The 23,407-nt window shown below is 50.6% G+C and overlaps 1 protein-coding gene across 2 annotated transcripts in view; it reads right to left on the bottom strand.

Annotated features, from left to right (window-relative positions):
• Positions 1 to 23,407, bottom strand: part of TTC16 (tetratricopeptide repeat domain 16) — a 535,487-nt gene that overhangs the window by 51,353 nt on the left and 460,727 nt on the right. For both annotated transcript variants that reach the window (XM_085614130.1, XM_085614131.1), the window contains one exon: positions 5,964 to 6,093. In XM_085614130.1, the coding sequence (XP_085470256.1) occupies positions 5,964 to 6,093 (130 nt within the window). The remainder of the gene's footprint in view (positions 1 to 5,963; positions 6,094 to 23,407) is intronic.

The raw sequence follows: 23,407 nt of genomic DNA, 5'->3' as shown, positions 1-23,407 counted from the left end.
GATTCCTTTCACTTCACATTAGCTACTGTCTATGCAGGAGAGCCTCCTCACACACTTCTTGGCCTCCATGGTTCACACCCCAGACGCAGCTATAGTGATAGGGGGTGACTTGAATCTAGTCATGGATTCAGACTTAGACCGCTCTAGCCCGTGCTCTAATCAGGCCCGGGCCTTTTCGCTTGCTGGCCTGCGTTGGTTGGCGGACTGCACGATGTGTGGTGTAGACTGCACCCGACTACCAAAGACTATACGTTTTATGCTGCTGCCCATAAGACATACGCACATATTGACCATTTTCTAGCTAAACCGACCTTTCCAGATCGCATCTCAGATGTTACTATTGACCCGCGTTCACTCTCGGACCATGCACCTATTTGTTTAACAATCCGGCTCCCTACCTCTGTACTTCATTGCTCCTATTGGCGCTTGCGAGACGCTATGATGCAGTCTCAGTCTACTGTCGCCATGACTCGGACAGTGATCAAGAATTATATACCAGCGAACGATACAGGGGAGGCTTCTCTGGCATTGGTCCGGGAGGCCTTAAAATTCATGTTTTTGGGAGTTTATTGAGTTTGGAAGAAGAGGGAGAGAGCCTGCCTCCAGCTTAAGAGTCTGGACTTAGATCGGACGGAATACGCCATGTTCCGCCTTAAGTAAAAGTTTATCTCTGAAGCAACCGCTCGGGCCAATACTGGCTCATCGTCCCATAGCAAAATCCACAATAGCTCGGTAAAGACCATTTGCACCGGTCCTAACAAGGAGACTAGCAACGCTGAAGGGATCGCATCGGCCTTTCAAGCCTACTATGCTTCTCGGTACCCTTCCACAAATAGCTGTGTTGGAGATTTCTTGGGATAGCTCCATAATATCGCTTTGACTTTGCCTGCTGAGGAGGCTCTCGCCTTAGATCAACCTATTCACGTAGAAGAAGTAATATCGGCCATAAGCCATCTAAAAACTCTCAAATCTCCTGGACCTGACGGTTTTGGTGCCTGTTTTAGAAGACCTTTTGCCAAGAATTAGCCCCTTGCTCACGCGGTTATATAACTGATTCCGGCTCTCTTACTGATACCATGCTGGAAGCTGTTATTTCAGTAATCCTTAAGCCGGACAAAGACCCTGCCCTTTGCGGGTCATATCGACCCATCTCTCTCTTAAATGTGGGCACGAAATTATCCGCTAGCATCCTGGTACATCGTCTCAACCTATTAATTCCCCGCCTGATAGACCCCGATCAATCTGGGTTTATACCTTCTCACCAATGTGGTGATCATACCAGGCACTTACTCCATCTTGTTCACACAAAGAAGCTCTGCTTCTCTCGACTGATGCTGAAAAAGCGTTTGACCATGTCCACTGGCCTTCCCTCTTTGATACTTTAAAGACATTCAGGATTGGTGAGAGGTTTCACAGATGGATACTGTAAAGTTCGGGACGTTTTGATCAGACCTTAAGGATAGGATAGGATAGGATAGCCACTTGTAAAGCGCGAACGAATGCCGAAGCGTCTTGGCGTCTCGGTGTGGAGATTGTTCCTGGTTCAGAGTCTTGAAGGTTCTGGTCTGTCCAAGATGGGGGCGACCCTTTCTGGTAGCCACGGTGCTGCTGACAATGTAACATCAGGGTAGACAGTGCCTTCCCGAAGGTGTCGCCAAAAGGAAAAATCTAGAAGGAAAAAACCTCCGGCAGAGGTGGAGACTCCAGGAATCCAGACAACAGGGCAAGTCAAGGAGAATACTCAGCAAGGAGATGTCAGACCAGGGAAGTAAGAGGAGACTTGCAGAGGAAGGAAACCCACAGGGAGGAAGGAGTCCCAACAGGAGTGAAGGAAAGCCAACAGGAGTGAAGGAAGGCCAACAGGAGTGAAGAGATACCAACAGGAGTGGAGGAAAGCCAACAGGAGTGAAGGAAGCCAACAGGAGTGAAGAGATACCAACAGGAGTGGAGGAAAGCCAACAGGAGTGAAGGAAGCCAACAGGAGTGAAGAGATACCAACAGGAGTGGAGGAAAGCCAACAGGAGTGAAGGAAGCCAACAGGAGTGAAGGAAGCCAACAGGAGTGAAGAGATACCAACAGGAGTGAAGGAAAGCCAACAGGAGTGAAGAGATACCAACAGGAGTGAAGGAAAGCCAACAGGAGTGAAGAGATACCAACAGGAGTGAAGAGATACCAACAGGAGTGAAGGAAGCCAACAGGAGTGAAGAGATACCAACAGGAGTGAAGGAAAGCCAACAGGAGTGAAGAGATACCAACAGGAGTGAAGGAAGCCAACAGGAGTGAAGAGATACCAACAGGAGTGAAGGAAAGCCAACAGGAGTGAAGAGATACCAACAGGAGTGAAGAGATACCAACAGGAGTGAAGGAAAGCCAACAGGAGTGAAGAGATACCAACAGGAGTGAAGAGATACCAACAGGAGTGAAGAGATACCAACAGGAGTGAAGAGATACCAACAGGAGTGAAGAGATACCAACAGGAGCGAAGAGATACCAACAGGAGCGAAGAGATACCAACAGGAGTGAAGAGATACCAACAGGAGCGAAGAGATACCAACAGGAGTGGAGGAAGCCAACAGGAGTGAAGGAAGCCAACAGGAGTGAAGAGATACCAACAGGAGTGAAGAGATACCAACAGGAGTGAAGAGATACCAACAGGAGTGAAGGAAAGCCAACAGGAGTGAAGAGATACCAACAGGAGTGAAGAGATACCAACAGGAGTGAAGAGATACCAACAGGAGTGGAGGAAGCCAACAGGAGTGAAGGAAGCCAACAGGAGTGAAGAGATACCAACAGGAGTGAAGAGATACCAACAGGAGTGAAGAGATACCAACAGGAGTGAAGGAAAGCCAACAGGAGTGAAGAGATACCAACAGGAGTGAAGAGATACCAACAGGAGTGAAGGAAGCCAACAGGAGTGAAGAGATACCAACAGGAGTGAAGAGATACCAACAGGAGTGAAGAGATACCAACAGGAGCGAAGAGATACCAACAGGAGTGAAGGAAGCCAACAGGAGTGAAGAGATACCAACAGGAGTGGAGGAAAGCCAACAGGAGTGAAGGAAGCCAACAGGAGTGAAGGAAGCCAACAGGAGTGAAGAGATACCAACAGGAGTGAAGGAAAGCCAACAGGAGTGAAGAGATACCAACAGGAGTGAAGGAAAGCCAACAGGAGTGAAGAGATACCAACAGGAGTGAAGAGATACCAACAGGAGTGAAGGAAGCCAACAGGAGTGAAGAGATACCAACAGGAGTGAAGGAAAGCCAACAGGAGTGAAGAGATACCAACAGGAGTGAAGGAAGCCAACAGGAGTGAAGAGATACCAACAGGAGTGAAGGAAAGCCAACAGGAGTGAAGAGATACCAACAGGAGTGAAGAGATACCAACAGGAGTGAAGGAAAGCCAACAGGAGTGAAGAGATACCAACAGGAGTGAAGAGATACCAACAGGAGTGAAGAGATACTAACAGGAGTGAAGAGATACCAACAGGAGTTAAGAGATACCAACAGGAGCGAAGAGATACCAACAGGAGCGAAGAGATACCAACAGGAGTGAAGAGATACCAACAGGAGCGAAGAGATACCAACAGGAGTGGAGGAAGCCAACAGGAGTGAAGGAAGCCAACAGGAGTAAAGAGATACCAACAGGAGTGAAGAGATACCAACAGGAGTGAAGAGATACCAACAGGAGTGAAGGAAAGCCAACAGGAGTGAAGAGATACCAACAGGAGTGAAGAGATACCAACAGGAGTGAAGAGATACCAACAGGAGTGGAGGAAGCCAACAGGAGTGAAGGAAGCCAACAGGAGTGAAGAGATACCAACAGGAGTGAAGAGATACCAACAGGAGTGAAGAGATACCAACAGGAGTGAAGGAAAGCCAACAGGAGTGAAGAGATACCAACAGGAGTGAAGAGATACCAACAGGAGTGAAGAGATACCAACAGGAGTGAAGAGATACCAACAGGAGTGGAGGAAGCCAACAGGAGTGAAGGAAGCCAACAGGAGTGAAGAGATACCAACAGGAGTGAAGGAAAGCCAACAGGAGTGAAGAGTGTTGCAACACAAGGAAAATGAAATATCCAGACCCTTAAATACCCATGGACAGGAAGTGATGCAACAGGAAAGGATAACCACCATCTTGGATTGGAAAGGAAAAGGTGAAAGGATAAGGAAACCCCCATCTTGGAATGGTGCTGGAAAAGACCTTCCCAAGGCACTCTGGGAACCACACAGAAGAATCATGGGAAGACGATACAAGGAAAATGCCCCCTACAAGAGAAACGGCTGCAGGCACGTCACTGTAAAGCCCCTCCATGTATCAGGTAAGCAGAGGGGGCTCAGGTAATATTTGTGGGAGAAGCTGTGGTTCCAAGAGTGGAACCGCAGTGCTTCAAACATACAATGGCCTCACTCAGGGTCTGGGACACCGTTGCGTTTAAGATACGTTTCCCCACATTCCTGTGCCCTATGACCCCCTTTTTTTTGCCATTTCTGTTTTTGCTCCCAGAATGCACCGAGGACACTTTCGATGGTGGACAGACGGAGGCTGCAGGAGGGCGGGGCCTCCTTCTTGATATAGATGGACTCATCACCTTTGCCCAACTTAAATCAGACTGTTCCCTGACTCAGACTACGCCCACTATCCACAACTACGACACTGGGTGACGGGCTCAGGGGCCGACCAAGGACCTCTTGAGAAGTGGCTGTTCCCTAAGGGCGATGGAGGACGACAAGAGGGGAAGATGTACGTCATCTGGTGCACCCCACAGCTCTCATTGTGGTTAGGACTGGAACCGCTTATAAAATTGCTTCTTATTGGTATCTCACCCCATGAGACTCGGTAGCTGCAGCGAGGGGTGCCCCGGGGATTGCTGGCATGGCTGTGGGAATGTGGGGACCGCCTCTCTTTGCTTTGGCATTGCCCGAAGCTCACCAGGTACTGGGCTCAAGTCTTAGATGACGCTGATTCTGCTTTTATTTTTTGTTTAGATTTTTTTATTAGGTTTTTACACTTTAGATATAGTGGAGCATAAAATGTTTCTCTTGAGTGTCCTTTGGTGGTCACCATCTTTCTTCGCTGCCACTGGATATCACGACAGTCCCGGTGTTACAAACATGTTGAGGCATCTACGGTTTTCGTATGCACGATGGGATATGCCTGTAGGCCTGAAGGTACGTCTACCCATGCTACTGGTGGGAGTCGTAGTGTCCTGCTTTTGACACCACCACCCGAGCCTCCCAGCAGACACCATCTTGGGGCTCCCAGACCCCCTGACTCACACCTCACGCTCCATCATAGGGAGACCGATGTCCCTGGCTCTGGCGCCCCTCAACAAGTAATACTTTCTCTCAGGGCCACAGACAAGCCTCCTGGCCATATCTCGTGGTCACACAAGCTGAGGTGCGTCCTGGGACTAAGATCCACGGGCCCCCTTTATTCATATCCTTCCAGAGTGAGCATGCCCGATATATTTACAGCTCGTACAACTGAGTTCTGATGTAGCCCTCCCTGAAGCCTAGCCCAATCTTGCCGATCAGCACGCCGGTACTACGCTGCCAGCCCCAGGGTGGTAGGCGGAAGCTGTGGCATAGATGTGTTTTGGTGTTTACATGACGGCGTGGCCGGCCCCCAGGGCTTGTAGGCGAGATGCGGGGCACACATGTGATATGGCTGTGTTAATAAACAGAAATGATCCATAAAAGAGATAAGCAAAACACACACAAACAACAGTCCCCCAAAGGCAGAGAACCAGTGCGAAGGGCCTCTGCAGCCGCTTCACCACCACAAGACAAGCGCAGCCAGTCCAGGGACATGTTTGGAAAGACTCAAGTTCAAATGAAGAACTTCAGAGTCACAGTCCTCCAGCCTATAAATGTGAGGACAAAGCCCCATATCTTCTGTGAGCTCCCCCCTCTGACAGGAAGTTGCCACCAGTGAAGATGGAGTGAGGCATTTCAACTCACCCTCCTGCGGCCGTGCACCATCTCTGTGTAGACCCCTTCATCAGTCAAACATTGAGCAAACTTGGAACATGCCTCGCTCCCTCCATCTGACGCAGCCTCTGCTCCACGAGGCGTTCCTTGTCTCTTCCCACTAAAGATGGAGAAAAACAGAACAGAGTCACTAAACCAGACGCCAAATACAATCCTTCAAAAAAGTGCAGCATTCTAGCGCCCCACAAGGCTACATGTCGGCTGCACTCTAGGGACATGTACCGACCCACAGGATGAGTGTCCCAGGAAAGGGAGAAAAGGAGCAGTCTGTCCCTTCGTTATAATACTGTCAACTCCTCCCTAGAGAGGGGGCGATCCCTGCATCCTCCCTAGAGAGGGGGCGATCCCTGCATCCTCTCAAGAGAGGGGGACAATCCCTGCATCCTCCCCGGAGAAGGGGCGATCCCTGCATCCTCCCCTAAGAGGTGGGCAATCTCTGCATCCTCTCCAGAGAGGGGGCGATCCCTGCATCCTCCCTTGAGAGGTGGGCTATCTCTGCATCCTCTCCAGAGACAGGGCAATCCCTGCATCCTCTAAAGAGAGGGGCTAATCCCTGCATCCTCCCCAGAGAGGTGGGCAGCCCTTCCATCCTCTAAAGAGAGGGGGCAATCCCTGCATCCTCTAAAGAGAGGGAGCAATCCCTGCAGCCTCTCCAGAGAGGCGGCAATCCCTGAATCCCCCCTGAGAGGGGGAAATCCCTGCAGCCTCTAAAGAGAGGGGCTAATCCCTGCATCCTCCCCAGAGAGGTGGGCAGCCCTTCCATCCTCTAAAGAGAGGGGGCAATCCCTGCATCCTCCCAGAGAGGGGGCAATCCCTGCAGCCTCTCCAGAGAGGCGGCAATCCTTGAATCCCCCCTGAGAGGGGGCAATCCCTGCATTCTCCCCAGAGATTGGGCGATCCCTGCATCCTCCCTAGAGAGGTGGGTAATCCCTGCATCCTCCCCAGAGAGGTGGGCAGCCCTTCCATCCTCCCCAGAGAGGGGACAATCCCTGCATCCTCCCCAGAGAGGGGGACAATCCCTGTATCCTCCCCAAAGAGGGGGCAATCCCTGCAGCCTCTCCAGAGAGGGGGGGCAATCCCAGCATCCTCTCCAGAGAAGGGGCAATCCCTACATCCCCCCGGAGAGGAGGGCAATCTCTCCATCCTCTAAAGAGAGGGGGCAATCCCTGCATCCTCCCCAGAGAGGTGGGAAATTCTTGCATTCTCCCTAGAGAGGGGGCAATCCCTGCATCCTCCCCTGAGAGGGGGACAATCCCTGCATCCTTTCCAGAGAAGGGGCAATCCCTGCATCCTCTCCAGAGAGGGGGCAATCCCTGCATCCTCTCCAGAGAGGGGGCAATCCATGCATCCTCCCCAGAGAAGGGGGAAATCCCTGCATCCCCCCAGAGAAGGGGCAATCCCTACATCCTCCCCTGAGAGGGGGAAATCTTTACATCCTTTCTAGAGAGGGGGCAATCCCTATACCCTCCCCAGAGAGGGAGTAAATCTCTCCATGGAGGAGAAAATCCTTGGATGCTCTCCATGGAGGAGAAAATCCTTGGATTCTCCCCAGAAAGGGGGCACTCCCTACATCCTCTCAAGAGTCCTCTCCAGAGAGGGCACAATCTCTGCATCTCACCAGAGAGATAGCAATCACCGCATCCTAACCAGAGAGGGGGCAATCACTGCAGCCTCTCTGTGAGAAGTTGGCCTGGTATATGCTGTCCTCTAATTAAAGTGACCACCTTGTACCAGTCCAAACAAACCCTTATGGTGATAGGTTAAAGACAAACTTTATTGAAAGCTATCCTAGTGGTAGCTATGGAGAGCAGCCTTCAGGCTAAGTCTTGAAGGAATGTAAAGCAGCTTGTTTTACCAGTCTATAATCTCTTGAATGACCAAATGAAAGGACAACCACACCAGGTATATATTCAAAATATATGTATTTAAGATAAAACACACCCCTCTAGTCTCTTTATGAGGCTGGAGTTCGAAGTACTTAAGTTACAAGTCAGTATTCAACAGTAAAAGCACAAATACACCTTTGGGCCCTAGGGGCGTACCAAACCATATACCAATAAAGTGGTATAAGAACCACGACTGAACTAGACACAAGGCCTTGAGCCTTTAGAGGCGCTTGGGCCCCAAGGAACCACCCAAGGTAGTGACATAGGGGACCCACGGGGGACGCGTGCAGTGTTAGAAGGCAGGTGCGAATCGCCGTTGACTTCTATAGGGAAAGTCGCGGTTGAAAAATTACAAGTTAAGGACACTTAGAGGACGACTACAAGCAAACCCTTTTGGACTTAGAGGTGTCTAGGGCCAACACCCATGGGAGCACCGGAGTACTCGAGTTACCTCACCCAGGGAAGCCGGGTGCATAGGTGTCTTTTGGTGTCGGGTCGCGGCGTCGTTTTCAATGGAAGCTGGCAAAAAAGTGCTGCTGCCGTGAAGAGGAGAAGTGTCCGAAGAGATCCAAGACTGGATCGAGGATGGAAAGAACTTGAAAGCAGAGGGTACAGATTCTGGGTCACTTACCAGTGACCAGGGGCGCGATAGTCTAATGCCCACAAATGTTGGGTGCTTCAGGTGAGTTGATGGGTGTCTTGACTCTTCAGCCACGAGGTCCAGGAGGCGTCGACGACAACCAGGAGCTGGATTGGAGCTGTCCCACGAAGTTTGTCAAGTGCTGGGGTGTCGGCGACCAGAATGGACCCAACAAGCCTTGGCAACGGCAAATCAAGTGGAAATAGAAGAAAGACGTCGGTGCAGACCAGCAAGGTCTGGGGGACTCACCCAGCGAGGGTAAGTCAGGGCACGTTTGGAGCAACCAGGAAAGCCCAATCCGAAGAGGAGTTGCCTTCGTGGAGACCCACTAGCCAACGGGCTAGCGATCGCGAAGGAGCCTCAAGCAGTCGCACTGGAAACTGGCCCACGGGTCACTCGTGGAGTGGAGGCCAGAGATCTTCGGTGCAGGAGGTGCCCAAGGCTGGGGCTACTCGGAGCCCAAAGCACAACTTCGAGGAAGAATAGGAAGATGATGTACCGGCCAAAGTTCACGTGTCCAGGGGTCACGGTTCCCCGTCACCCACGATAGCCACGGGCCTCAGCTTGGCTGTGGACTCAGGGTAACCTCGGGGAAGTCTGGAAATCCACCTCTGGTGATGCAAAGTCTTCAGCGTCCGGCGGGAGCTTCAGAGTTGCAGACCGGACAGTTGCTTCTTTGGTGCCTGCCAAGCAGGGGAGTCACTCCTTGACCCCAAGGGAGATTTCTTCCGTCTTCTAGTTGAAATAGAAAGTCGAAGGTCCAGGATATATGTTGCAGAGTTTCGTCCAGGGTAATCTAAAGTCTCAAGGACTGGGTTCCTATACTTATACTAAGATAGGGGGTTGGACATACTCTGGGGACCCACCTATGGGAGGGTTTGGAAAGATGGAAAGAGGGGTGGTTACACCCATTTCCTTTGTCCAGTTTCGCACCAGAGCAGGGGCAGGTAGCCCCTGCAACCAGTTTGAACTGGACTATGCACAGGGACACCAAGTGTGCCCCAGTGCAGGACTTCAAAGCACCCGAGAGTGCTCCCGCCCAGCCCCAATACACATCTGCCTGTCTGGGGAGGTGGTTACACCTCCCTGGGACAGGAAACCTATTGTCCAGGCCTCCCCTGCCGGAGTTTCGATCAGCAGCAGGAGGCCAGAACCGTGTCTGTGGCAGTAGCATCCATTTTGTGATGCCAGGGCTCTAGAAAGTCTTTACCGGGTAGACCAGTGTGAACATGTCTCTCCCTCTGGAAGGGTGGAATGCTACCCCCGCTGCCAGAACTGGCGGGGGGAGGGGTAGTATTCCAAAGTGTTTGACACCAAACACGACATGTATCTGTGCAGCCAGTCCAAAGTTAGCATTTACTGCGAGGTTATAATGCACTTGAGAGTATATGGTCAGGCTGCACCACAAACAGCATCAGAGGAGGTACTCCGAACGCTGCAGAGGGGCTCTGCTCATGCAGGGGCCCCCTCTCACATAAAAACCAAGCACTCTGCCTTCAGGATTCTTAAGGCCTGCCATGGGAGTGACTTATAGGTTTTATATGTGTGTGCAATGGTAGTGATCAGATCAGAAAAAGCTTTATTCGGTAAGATATTCACAAACCATAAAAGCATGTACATTTTATGTTGAACATTAATACTATACATTTCAATAGATAAAAGACATCAATTTATACAATTTTAAAAACTTTAAAAAAGAAAAAAAGAAAGTTTGTTAGAAATATCCAGTTTTGCCAGCAGTATACAGGTCTGTGCAAAATAACAATATTGAGTGCATGAATAATCAATTATTTATCGTTTTTCTCTCACGTGATCAGGTTTTGTGTAATTGGCGACTCTTTTATACAGAGAAGAAAAGCCCCCAACAGCAGGTTTAGGATGCCGTAGGGGATATTCCCAGTTCGTCGTAGGGTACATTGCTTTTGATGAGGTCCGCCTTAGAGTAGCTCTTTATTGTATGTTAAATTGTTTGTTACTTTTATAAAAATGGTTGAAGTGCTTTCCATGAGACAATTTAAGATCTAAAGATGTGTTCTGTGTCGTACGCTTAATTTTAAAAACTTGGTCATGTTTATCACCAACAATTCTGTGTCTAACATTTGGAGAGCCAAAAGGGCAGGTCGACATTGTTTTAAACCCAGCAGTTTCAGCAGAGGGATCAGGAACAGCTTTCTTGGTTCAACATAAAATTTACAGAACATGATTACATGCGAGGTGGACTGAGCTGAGGAATCGTCGCACGGACAGTGAGCCAGTTGTTTTGACCAATCATTCGTCACTGGAAAGGTGATTAGACGATGAAAAATATTAAATCTGAATCTTGTCAGTAAAAATGTATCGTAGCTACTCAGGTTCAAGGTCAGGTATGGCTCAAACGTGTCTGTTGTTTGAATTAAAAGAGAGTGCTGTGCGGATGTTGTGTTTACTTCTAGGGCCAAGCGTAAGTCAGCCAGATGGTTTAGGCAGTCGTCTCGTAATTTTTTTCTGGGGATTGTATTTAATTCCTGTGGGCTAGAGTAGAAGTGCTCGTATCCCAAATCGAGGATTTTTTTTTTTACATATAGTAGCCAGGTGATTTTGATCCCGTAGTCTAAGTTCATACAATCAGTAATAAGTGCCTGCGTAAATTTTAGTTCAGCTGTGGTCCAGATGCGATGCCATAAAAGAACTGGCTGCATCCGGATCACATCTGTAATATACGAAAGGCCCAATTCAGTGTGAATGGTATATGTGGAAGTAGACGGCGGGACGGCCAATAGGAATTTCAGAAAATTATTCTCTGTTTTTTGGATCGAGTCCCCAGATCCCTGCACCCTTTTATAGGGCTGTACTGACACATCTCGAGTGGTAAATATCGAGCAGTTCCTTTGGTGATCTTTTTCCGAGCCTCCGTGCGAAAGCAGCCAAAGCCATAGTTGTTTTTTGGAATTGGAGCTTTCTCGTCTCTAGAGCCCTTTTCCAGGTACCTTTATGGTCTATTATAACTCCCAGGTATGGATAGATAGTTGTGTTTTCTTTTCTTGTTTTATTTAAGTAGATACCGTTTCCCTTACGGATTTTTTTCCCTGATGTCATGGTGAATGTCTTTTTTACGTTTATTTTTAGGTCCAATTGTGTCACGAACTTTTTGTATCTGTCTAAGGAGTGTTGTAGTTCAAGAGGGGTACGAGCGATTATAACTGCGTCGTCCGCATAAAGCAGAGCGGGGATCGGGCGTTTTTGAATTTGGGGAAGGTACTGGCATCCCTTCAGCATAGCTGCTTCTAGCCCGTTGGTATATAGGGTGAAAAGGAAAGGGGCGAGGACGCATCCTTGCCTGACTCCCCGCTCTACCTTAAACGATGATGTTAACTGCCCCCCTGAACCGTATCTTACTTTTGCAGTTGCGTTAGAATAAATTTCTCTAATGTAGTTGACCAGTTTAATGTCTGCCCCCATATCAGTCAGTATACTCCACAGTTTGTTATGTGCCACGCAATCAAAGGCTGCGGAGAGGTCTACGTATGCCATGCAAAGTCTGCCACCCTTAGCTTGGACGTACTTTCCTCTCAGTAATGTGAGGTTTAGGACCTGTTCGATGGTACCTTGTCCCTCCCTAAAACCATACTGGAGGTCAGATATTATGTTATTTGTTTCTGCCCAGCCTTGAAGGCGTTCCAGGAGAATTATTCTTACTATTTTGCCTAGCGAATCCAGTAGGGATATCGGTCGGTAACATGTTGGGCTGTTTCTATTGCCCTCTTTGAAAATTGGAACAAGAATAGAGTCTGACCAAGAGTCAGGTAGTCCCACCTTACCCATTGCTTCTAGAACGTTAAGTAGTAAGGGGGCCCAAAGGTCCGTATTTGATTTGTAGAGGTCCACGGGGACCCCATCAGGGCCCGGGGCCTTCCCATGTCTACTTGCGTTCAATGCTAACTTGACCTCGGGGAGAGTGAGATCTAGTTCTAATGGACTAGTTGAATCGATTAGGTGGGTATGTTTCTGTCCACTCGTCCCTACAGGAACAGAGAATATTTCTGAGAAGTGTATTATCCATTCTGATTCCGTAATGGTTGTTTCAATTAGGCCGCTATCTTTTGGGCCTGAAAGAAAAGAAGAATTAACAACCTCCCAGAAAGCCGCAGAATCCTTGTTTTTGCAGCTATCGTGTAGGGCGGCCCAGTGTACCTCTTTTAGTTCTTTCTTTCGGGAACTTAAAGTGTTGTTATATAGTTTCCTTGCTTGCGAAACCTCTACTCGGTCTATTGGGGATTTTTTTAGAGCTTTTTTAAGAGTTTTATGGGCTGCTGAACATGCTGAATTGAACCATCCGAACTTCGGTTTTCTCTTTGAGGTTTTCTCCCCGTTAAAATTCACTGTCAGAGCCTTCTTAACTTCAAGTATAATTTTGTTGTAATTTGCTACGATCTCATAGGGAGATGAGCTCTCTGTCAGACACACAGAGAAAGCTGGATTTGCCCCTCTAACTATGGTCTCTAAGATGGCATTAGGGTCAATGTGGGACCACTTTAATGCGTAGCCGTTCGGTCTGGTCATCAGTAGGTTGTCGTCATGGTATAAGGTTTGTGACTTTTTTCGTGGGGCTATGGTTCGAATGGTTATGGATATTGGAAAGTGATCGCTAAAAGCGCAATCGTGGGTTGTGAACATGGTGATCGCTTCTGTGGGACTATTTCCCACTAAAATGAAGTCGATACAAGATGACAGACCTCTGCCGTTAAACGTTGGAGAGAAGGCGGCAGCAGGCACAAGCAGTTCATTGGCGAAAACTAGTTGGAGAAGGGTCATAGTCTCGTTTTTGTGAATGCGGGAAATGTGTGATGTTATTATTTTGATATTCTACGTAACCGCATTTGTTGTTATGACTATTCTCACATAATGTTAAATTAAAATCGCCTCCCCATACAATTATAGGCTCTTTCCCTGGGTTGGTATTGTTGTGATCTAGTAAAAAGTGACGTATTTCTTTTAAAACTTCCATGAACTTGGTGTCTATAAGATTATTGTATATGTTGACTATCAGTATAGGTGGTGATTTTTTGATCGTTATTCTTAAAATCTGATATTGTGTCTCGTTTTTCAGGGCGTGGGCCTCTAAAGTTGGAATTAAGTTTGAGACGTAGACCACTAGACCACCCTTTGCTCTGCCTGATGTTGAGGCCAATGCTGGACAGAAGAATGTTTTAAAGCCGTTTAGGTGAATGGGGGAAATTGCCCATGTCTCCTGCAAACAAACTATATCGTTTCCTCTTATAAATGTCAGCCACCCTTCATTCTTGGCCTTTGTGCGGAGGCCCGAGATGTTCCAGACGACTATTTTTAAGTTTGAGCCAGTCAAGGAGTTACTTATTGTGCTATTGCAAGCGTTTTGAACAGTTGGTTTAGTGACGGAAAAATCCTTTGAGAGAGGGGTACTGCCGGATTTGTGTTGGGTGTCTGTAATAGGAGATGTGAATTCATGCATACCCTTGGGCTTCAAAGTTGGAATGTCGTGAGGTTGGACTGTGAGCAAGGTGTGATGGGGAATGGAATATACCATACTTTTTCCTCGACTGTGGTTTGAATCGGGCAGGTTTTTTACTACACTGTCTGTCCGGGTTGCGTTTTGGGGAGTGGTGTTATCTAACGATGTTGGTTGTCAATCCACCTCCTCTAATGTTGTCAGCTGTTCGTACCTATTCTGTAGTAGGATACAGCCATTCCGTCTATGATCGAGATTAGGTTCTGTGTGGTAGAAAGAACCAAGCGGTACCAGATTAATTGCTGTTTTTAGATTTGTTTTTTCCTCTTTGGCCATAAGTAGGGATCGTACTAGTCTCAGTGATTTAAAATTCACAACTCTACAGTCTCCTATTATGTTTTTTTGGGAATGACCGATCCAGCCCACTCTCCTAACCATCAGGATTTGGTTGATATAATTTGGATGGAAATATTTATATTTAATGAGCCAGTCCGTGACCTTGTTTCTGAGTGAGGTCCATGTTTCTGTTGATCCTTTGTTTAAGGGTGGAACACCTGTTAGAACTAGGGCGTAGGGGCAAGCAGCAGGTGGCAGATTTAGGAGGTCTCGGTTTGGTTGAGGAAAAGGGTTGGGTGGGCTCGTTGTTTCCTTTTGGGGTCCTTCTTGAGCTCTTATTGGTTGTTCCGCTGTTCTAATTGCTCTAGTGTCTCCTTTTGTTCCCTGTGTCTTATCTTGTGTTACTATAGCTGAAATGGTGTGAATATTTATTATTGAGTTATTAGGGGGTTCCTTAACAGATGATAGAGGATTTGACTCTTGGGGGATAGGTTGGTTAATATCAGCTTGGGGTCTATGTAAATTTATTCGTGTTTTGCTGTCAGTTGTCAGTTTTTCTAGTCGGACAAATTTATCTTCAAAGACTGAGAGTATGGAAATCATTTCAACCATTTTTTCTTCCAATGCTTGGTACACCAATGTTTGTAATGATTTTTCACAATTTTTGAAAATCATCTCTATTGTCGCAATATGCGTTTCTAAGTGTGCGACAGAGTTAAGCTGGTTCTCCTCTGTCTGCGTTCCTGTATTACATAGAACTGGGCGAGATGAGATCTTCCCCTCTTTTCTTTGAGGGCGCCCTTTTGTAGTTGCCCCCCTCCCACCGTTCGATTTTTGTTTGGTTTTCCCCCGGGTTAAGGGTCCTTTCGTTTGTAAGGGAGTAATATTTGGGTGTACTGCTATGATCTCAAGTGATTTTTGGGGGGAGGGGACCGGGGAATCAGTTGGAAAGATCAAGTTAGGTGTTTTATTTAGTAGGGAGGAACTGATGGTATCTGAATCTCTATTTATTCTGCTAGATGGATCAGACGAGAGCCTCCTCTCGGTGGATTGTATTTCCTGGTCTATTATCGATTCGGCTCTCAGTAAATAGGCGTCTAAAGTGCCCACAGCACTTTTACGTTTTTTCATACTTAGCAGTGAGGTTATGATTAAACACTTTATACAATGTCCCACTTGTCCAGTACTCTTCTGTATGTCCTTTACAAAGGCGGGTATGGTTCAATCCGTATGTGTTGTTGTCTACACGCTCATAACATTTTAGTGCATATCGTACGTCTCCTTACCAGGATCTTTTCTGGCAGAGCCACGGAGGGTGGCCCGGCCCTGCCTCTGTCTGCCCCTGACGGCCACAGACGGCCTGCCCTTTGCCCGGGCTTAGCCCGGCGCAACCCGCGCGCGGTCCCGCGACGCGGGGGCTGGGCTTCACTTAAATGCACCTCCGGGCGCGGAAACAGCGTTGGCGGCTTTCCTGCCGCAAAGAAGCCTGGGATCAGTAGTCCCCACCTCCACTCCGCGGCCGCGATGGCTGGAACTGCGGCGGCGGGAGGCGGGAACAGGCAAACCAACGAGCAGCAAACGAGCAGCAAAGGAGGAGGTCGGTGTCTCCACAGCAGCGTGACCCCCTAGAGTGTTCACCAGGCAATGGTAGTGATATATGTAGCCTATACCACAGTAAGGGGTGCAAGCACCACCTTACGCAGGCTGCAGAAGCAGACCTGTGGTGTCATTTTGGAGTGCTTCCCAGGGGTGGCATAATACATGCTGCAGCCCCTGGTAGGCCTCTGAGGTACCTATACCCTAGGTACATAGTATACCATATACTAGGGGCTTATAAGGCACTCCAGAATCCAATTAGATATGTACCTAATGTACATGGAAACCATTTCAGAGAGGAAGCAGCTAGGCTGGGGTCCTGATTAGCAGGGCCACAGCCTGACTAAGGTCGAAAAACAGTGAAACACCAGCAAAAAGTGGGGGTACCCATCTGAAGCAGATCCTACTGTCCTATACTCTCCATAGAGGAGTGAAATCCCTGCATCCTCTCTAGTGAGGGGGGCAGTCACTGCATCCTCTCCAGAGAGGGGCAATCCCTGCATTCTATCTAGAGAGGGGGGGGGGGCAATCCCTGCATCCTCTCCAGAGAGGGGAAAATTCATGCATCCTCTTCAGAGAGGGAGCAATCACTTCATCCTCTCCAGAGAGGGGGAACTCACTGCATCCTCTCCAGAGAGGGGCAATCCCTGCATTCTATCTAGAGAGGGGGGGGACGATCCCTGCTTCCTCCCCAGAGAGGAGGTAATCCCTGCATTCTCTCCAGAGAGGGGGAACTCACTGCATCCTCTCCAGAGAGGGGGAAATCACTGAATCCTCTGCAAAGTGGGGGCAATCCCTGCATCCTCTCTACAGAAATGGGGGGGTCACTGCATCCTCCCCAGAGAGGGGGCAATCAGTGCATCCTAACCAGAGAGCGGGCAATCCCTGCATCCTCTCCAGAGAGGGGGCAATCCCTGCATCCTTTTCAGAGAGGAGGCAATCACAGCATCCTCTACAGAGATGGGGCAATCCCCGCATCTCACCAGAGAGACAGCAATCACTGCATCCTCACCAGAGAGGGGGTAATCACTGCATCCTCTGCAGAGAGGGGGCAATCCCTGCATCCTCCCTATAGAAATGGGGGGTCACTGCATCCTCCCCAGAGAGGGGGCAATCAGCGCATCCTACCCAGAGAGGGGGCAATCACTGAATACTTTCCAGAGAGGGGGCAATCCCTGCATCTTCTCCAAGGGGTGGGGGATCCCTGCATCCTCTTTAGAAATGGGGCAATTCCTGCATCCTCTCCAGAGAGGAGGGCAATCCCTGCATCCTCTCCAGAGAGGGGGCAATCCCTGCATTTCACCAGAGAGACGGCAATCACTGCATCCTCTCCAGAGATGGGGGCAATCACTGCATCCTCTCCAGAGAGGGAGCAATCACTGCATCCTCTCCAGAGAGGGGGACATCTCTGCATCCTCTCAAGTGAGGGGGCAATTCCTGCATATGTTCCAGAGAAGGTCAATCCCTGCATCCTCCCCAAAGAGGAGGACAATTACTGCATACTCTCCAGAGAGGGAGCAATTCCTGCATCCTCTCCAGAGAGGGGTCAATCCCTGCATCTTCCCCAGATAGGAGGTCAATCCCTGCATCCTCGCCAGAGTCCTCTCCAGAGAGGGGGCAATCCCTTCATCCTCCCCAGAGAAGGGGCAATCCTTGCAACCTCTCCAGAATGGAGGGCAATCCCTGCACCCTCTACAGAGAGGGGGCAATCCCTTCATCCTCCCCAAAGAGGGGGCAATCCTTGCATCCTCTCCAGAATGGAGGGCAATCCCTTCATCCTCTCCAGAGAGGGAGCAATCCTTACATCCTCTCCACAGAGGTGGCAATACCTGCATCCTCTCCAGAGAGGGGAGAAATCCCTGCATTCTCTCTTGAGAGGGGGGCAGTCCCTGCATCCTCTCCGGAGAGGGGGCAATCCCTGCATCCTCTCCAGAGAGGGGTCAATCGCTGCGTTCTCCCCAGAGATGGGGGCGATCCGTGCGTTCTCCCCAGAGATAGGGGCAATCATTGCATCCTCCTCAGAGAGGGGGGCGATTCCTGCATCCTCTTAAAAGAGGGGGGGGCTCATTTAATCCTCCCCAGAGAGAGGGGGCAATCCCTGCATCCTCTCCAGAGAGGGGGCAATCACTGCATCCTCTCCAGAGATGGGGTGATCACTGCATCCTCTCCAGGGAGGGGGCAATCCCTGCATCCTCTCCAGAGAGGGCACAATCCCTGCATCCTCTCCAGAGATGGGGCAATCACTGCATCCTCTCCAGGGAGGGGGCAATCACTGCATCCTCTCCAGAGAGGGGGAACTCACTGCATCCTCTCCAGCGAGGGGGCAATTCCTGCATCCTCTCCAGCGAGGGGGCAATTTCTGCAAATGTTCCAGCGAGGGGGCAGACACTGCATCCTCTGCAGAGAGGGAGCAATCACTGCATCCTCTCCAGAGACGGGGAAATCACTGCATCCTCTCAAGAGAGGCAGCAATTCCTGCATCCTCTCCAGAAAGGGGGCAATCTTTGCATCCACCCCAGATTGGAGGGCAGTCCCTGCATCCCCTCCATAATCCTTTCCAGAGAAGGGGCAATCCCTGCATCCTTCCCAGAGAGGGGGCAATCCCTGCATCCTCCCCAGATAGAAGGCAATGTCTGCATCCTCTACAGAGATGGGGGCAATCATTGCATCCTCCTCAGAGAGGGGGGCGATCCCTGCATCCACTTAAAAGATGGGGGGCTCATTTAATCCTCCCCAGAGGCAGGGAGCTATCCTTGCATCCTCTACAGAGAGAAGGGCAATCCCTGCATCCTTTCTAGAGAGGAGGGGAATCCCTCCATGCTCTCCAGAGAAGGGGGCAATCCCAGCATCCTCCTCAGCGAGGGGGAATTCTCTGCATCCTTCTCAGAGAGGGGGAAACCCCTATATCCTGTCCAGAGTGGAGGGCAATCCCTACATTCTCTCCAAATAGGGGGCAATCACGGCATCCTCCCCAGAGAGGAAGCAGTCCCTGGATCTTTTCCAGATAGCGGGTAATTCCTGCATCCTCTCCAGAGAGCGGGCATCTGTGCATCCTCTCCGGAGAGGGAGCAATCCCTGCATCCTCTCCAGAGTCCGCTCCAGAAAGGGGGCAATCCCTGGACCCACTCCAGAGTGGAGGGCAATCCATACATCCTCCAGAGTCCTTTACATAGAGGGGGTAATCCCTGCATCCTCTCTAAAGTATTTTCCAGAGAGTGGACAATCCATGCATTCTCTTCCGAGAGGGGCAATCCCAACATCCTCCCACTAGAGGAGGCAATCTCTGCACCCTCCCCAGAGTGGGGGTAATTATTGCATTCTCCTTGGAGAAGGGGGCAATCCCTGCATCCTCTTCAGAGAGCGGGCATCTGTACATCCCCTCCAGAGAGGGAGCAATCCCTGCATCCTCTCCAGAGTCCGCTCCAGAAAGGGGGCAATCCCTGCATCCTCTCTAGAGAGGGGGGCAATCCCTGTATCCTCCCCAGAGACGAGGCAATCTCTGCATCCTTGCCAGAGAGTGGGGCAATCATTGCATCCTCCTTATAGAGAAGGCAATCCCTGCATCCTCCTTAGAGAGTGGGCAACCCCTGCATCCTTTCTAGAGAGGTGGGTAATCGCTACATCCTCTCCAGAGAGGGATCAATCCCTGCATCCTCTCAAAGAAGGACGGCAATCCCTGCATCCTCTATAGAAAGGGGGCAATCCCTGCATCCTCTTACAGGAGGAGGTACCTCATTTCATCCTCCCCAAAGAGAGGGGGCAATCCCTGCACCCACTCCAGAGAGGAGGGCAATCCCTACATCCTCCAGAGTCCTTTCCATAGAGGGGGTAATCCCTGCATCCTCTCTAGAGTATTTTCCAGAGAGTGGACAATCCATGCATTCTCTTCCGAGATGGGCAATCCCAACATCCTCCCACTAGAGGAGGCAATCTCTGCACCCTCCCCAGAGTGGGGGTAATTATTGCATTCTCCTTGGAGAAGGGGGCAATCCCTGCATCCTCTTCAGAGAGCGGGCATTCTCTGCATCTTCATCACAGAGGAGGCAACCCCTGCATCCTTTCCAGAGAGGAGGGCAATATCTACATCCCCTCCAGAGAGGGAGCAATCCCTGCATCCTCTCCAGAGAGAAAGGCAATCCCTGCATCCTATCTAGAGAGGAGAGCAATCCCAGTATCCTCTCCAGAGAGGTGGGTAAGTCCCTGTATCGTCCCCAGAGAGGAGGACAATCTCTGCATTCTCCCCAGAGAGGGAGCAATCCCTGCATCCTTTGCAGAGAGGCAGCAACCCCTGCATCCTCTCCCAAGAGGGGGCAATCCCTGCATTCTTTCCAGAAAGGCAAAGATTCCTGCATCCTCTCCAGAGAGGGGGCAATCACTGCATCATCTCCACTGAGGGAGCAATCACTACATCTTCTCCATAAGAGGGGGCAGGGGCCAATCACTACAGCCTCTCCTTAAGAAGGGCAGGAGCCAATCACAGCATCTTCTCTAGAGAGAGGGCAATACATGTACACTCTCCAAAGAGGGGGGAATCCCTCTCCATAGAAGGGGCAATTATTGCATCCTCTCCATAAGAGGGGGCATGGACTAATCACTACATCCTCTTGACAGAAAGAGGCAATGCTGTCAATATAATCCCTTCATTGTCTCCAGAGAGGAGGGCCATCCCTGCATCCTCTCCAAAGAGGAGGGCAATCCCTGCATCCTCTCCAGAGAGGGGAGAAATCCCTGCATTCGATCTAGAGAGGGGGGCAATCCCTGCATCCTCTCCGGAGAGGGGCAATCCCTGCATCCTCTCCAGAGTGGGGGACAATCCCTGCATCCTCTCCAGAGAGGGGTCAATCGCTGCGTTCTCCCCAGAGATGGGGGCAATCGGTGCGTTCTCCCCAGAGATGGGGGCAATCATTGCATCCTCCTCAGAGAGGGGGGCGATTCCTGCATCCTCTTAAAAGAGGGGGGTTAATTTAATCCTCCCCAGAGAGAGGGGGCAATCCCTGCATCCACTGCAGAGAGGTGGCAATTCCTGTGTACGTTCCAGAGATGGGTCAATCCCTGCATCCTCCCCAAAGAGGACAGCAATTCCTGCATCCTCTCTAGAGAGGAGGTAAACCCTGCATCCTCTCCAGAGAGGACCTAATCCCTGCATCCTCTTCAGAGAGGGGGCAATCCCTGCATCCTACCCAAAGAGAACAGCAATCCCTTCATCCTCCCCAAAGAGGGGGCAATCCTTGCATCCTCTCCAGAATGGAGGGCAATCCCTTCATCCTCTACAGAGAGGACGGCAATCCGTGCATCCTCTCCAGAGAGGGAGCAATCCTTACATCCTCTCCACAGAGGTGGCAATACCTGCATCCTCTCCAAAGAGGGGAGACATCCCTGCATTCTCTCTAGCGAGGGGGGCAATCCCTGCATCCTCTCTAGAGAGGGGGGCAATCCCTGCATCCTCTCCAGAGTGGGGGTCAATCGCTGCGTTCTCCCCAGAGATGGGGGCAATCGTGCGTTCTCCCCAGTGATGGGGGCAATCATTGCATCATCCTCAGAGAGGGGGGCGATTCCTGCATCCTCTTTAAAGACGGGGGCTCATTTAATCCTCCCCAGAGAGAGGGGGCAATCCCTGCATCCTCTCCAGAGAGGGGAGAAATCCCTGCATTCTCTCTAGAGAGGGGGGCAATCCCTGCATCCTCTCCCGAGAGGGGGCAATCCCTGTATCCTCCCCAGAGACGAGGCAATCTCTGCATCCTATCTAGAGAGGATGGCAATCCCTGCACCCTCTCCAGAGAGGTGGCAATTCCTGTGTACGTTCCAGAGATGGGTCAATACCTGCATCCTACCCAAAGAGGACAGCAATCCCTGCATCCTCTACAGAGAGGGGGCAATCCCTTCATCCTCCCCAAAGAGGGGGCAATCCTTTCATCCTCTCCAGAATGGAGCGCAATCCCTTCATCCTCTCCAGAGAGGGAGCAATCCCTACATCCTCCCCAAAGAGGGGGCAATCCTTGCATCCTCTCCAGAATGGAGGACAATCCCTTCATCCTCTCCAGAGAGGGAGCAATCCTTACATCCTCTCCACAGAGGTGGCAATACCTGCATCCTCTCCAGAGAAGGGAGAAATCCCTGCATTCTCTCTAGAGGGGGGGGGGCAATCCCTGCATCCTCTCCCGAGAGGGGGCAATCCCTGCATCCTCTCCAGAGTGGGGGGCAATCCCTGCATCCTCTCCAGAGAGGGGTCAATCGCTGCGTTCTCCCCAGAGATGGGGGCAATCATTGCATCCTCCTCAGTGAAGGGGGCGATCCCTGCATCCTCTTAAAAGAGGGGGGCTCATTTAATCCTCCCCAGAGAGAGGGGGCAATCCCTGCATCCTCTCCAGAGAGAAGGGCAATCCCTGCATCCTATCTAGAGAGGATGGCAATTCCTGCATCCTCTTCAGAGAGGGGGCAATCACTGCATCCTCTCCAGAGATGGGCAATCACTGCATTCTCTCCAGGGAGGGGGTAATCACTGCATCCTCTCCAGAGAGGGGGAACTCACTGCATCCTCTCCAGCGAGGGGGCAATTCCTGCATCCTCTCCAGCGAGGGGGCAATTTCTGCAAATGTTCCAGCGAGGGGGCAGACACTGCATCCTCTGCAGAGAGGGAGCAATCACTGCATCCTCTCCAGAGACGGGGAAATCACTGCATCCTCTCAAGGGAGGCAGCAATTCCTGCATCCTCTCCAGAAAGGGGGCAATCTCTGCATCCACCCCAGATAGGAGGGCAGTCCCTGCATCCCCTCCATAGTCCTCTTCAGAGAAGGGGCAATCCCTGCATCCTTTCCAGAGAGGGGGCAATCCCTGCATCCTCCCCAGATAGAAGGCAATGTCTGCATCCTCTCCAGAGATGGGGGCAATCATTGCATCCTCCTCAGAGAGGGGGGCGATCCCTGCATCCTCTTAAAAGATGGGGGGCTCATTTAATCCTCCCCAGAGGCAGGGAGCTATCCTTGCATCCTCTACAGAGAGAAAGGCAATCCCTGCATCCTTTCTAGAGAGGAGGGCAATCCCTCCATGCTCTCCAGAGAGGGGAGCAATCCCAGCATCCTCCTCAGAGAGGGGGAATTCCCTGCATCCTTCTCAGAGAGGGGGAAACCCCTGTATCCTGTCCAGAGTGGAGGGCAATCCCTACATTCTCTCCAAATAGGGGGCAATCACGGCATCCTCTCCAGAGAGGAAGCAGTCCCTGGATCTTTTCCAGATAGCGGGTAATTCCTGCATCCTCTCCAGAGAGGGGGCATCTGTGCATCCTCTCCGGAGAGGGAGCAATCCCTGCATCCTCTCCAGAGCCCGCTCCAGAAATGGGGCATCCCTGCATCCTCTCCAGAGAGGGGGGAAATCCCTGTATCCTCCCCAGAGACGAGGCAATCTCTGCATCCTTGCCAGAGAGTGGGGCAATCATTGCATCTTCCTTATAGAGAAATCAATCCCTGCATCGTCCTCAGAGAGGGGGCATTCCCTG

The sequence above is a fragment of the Triturus cristatus genome, chromosome 1_2, assembly GCF_964204655.1.
Source record: "Triturus cristatus chromosome 1_2, aTriCri1.1, whole genome shotgun sequence".
Classification (NCBI taxonomy): Eukaryota; Metazoa; Chordata; class Amphibia; order Caudata; family Salamandridae; genus Triturus; species Triturus cristatus.
This window is presented reverse-complemented; position numbering and strand designations above follow the sequence as displayed.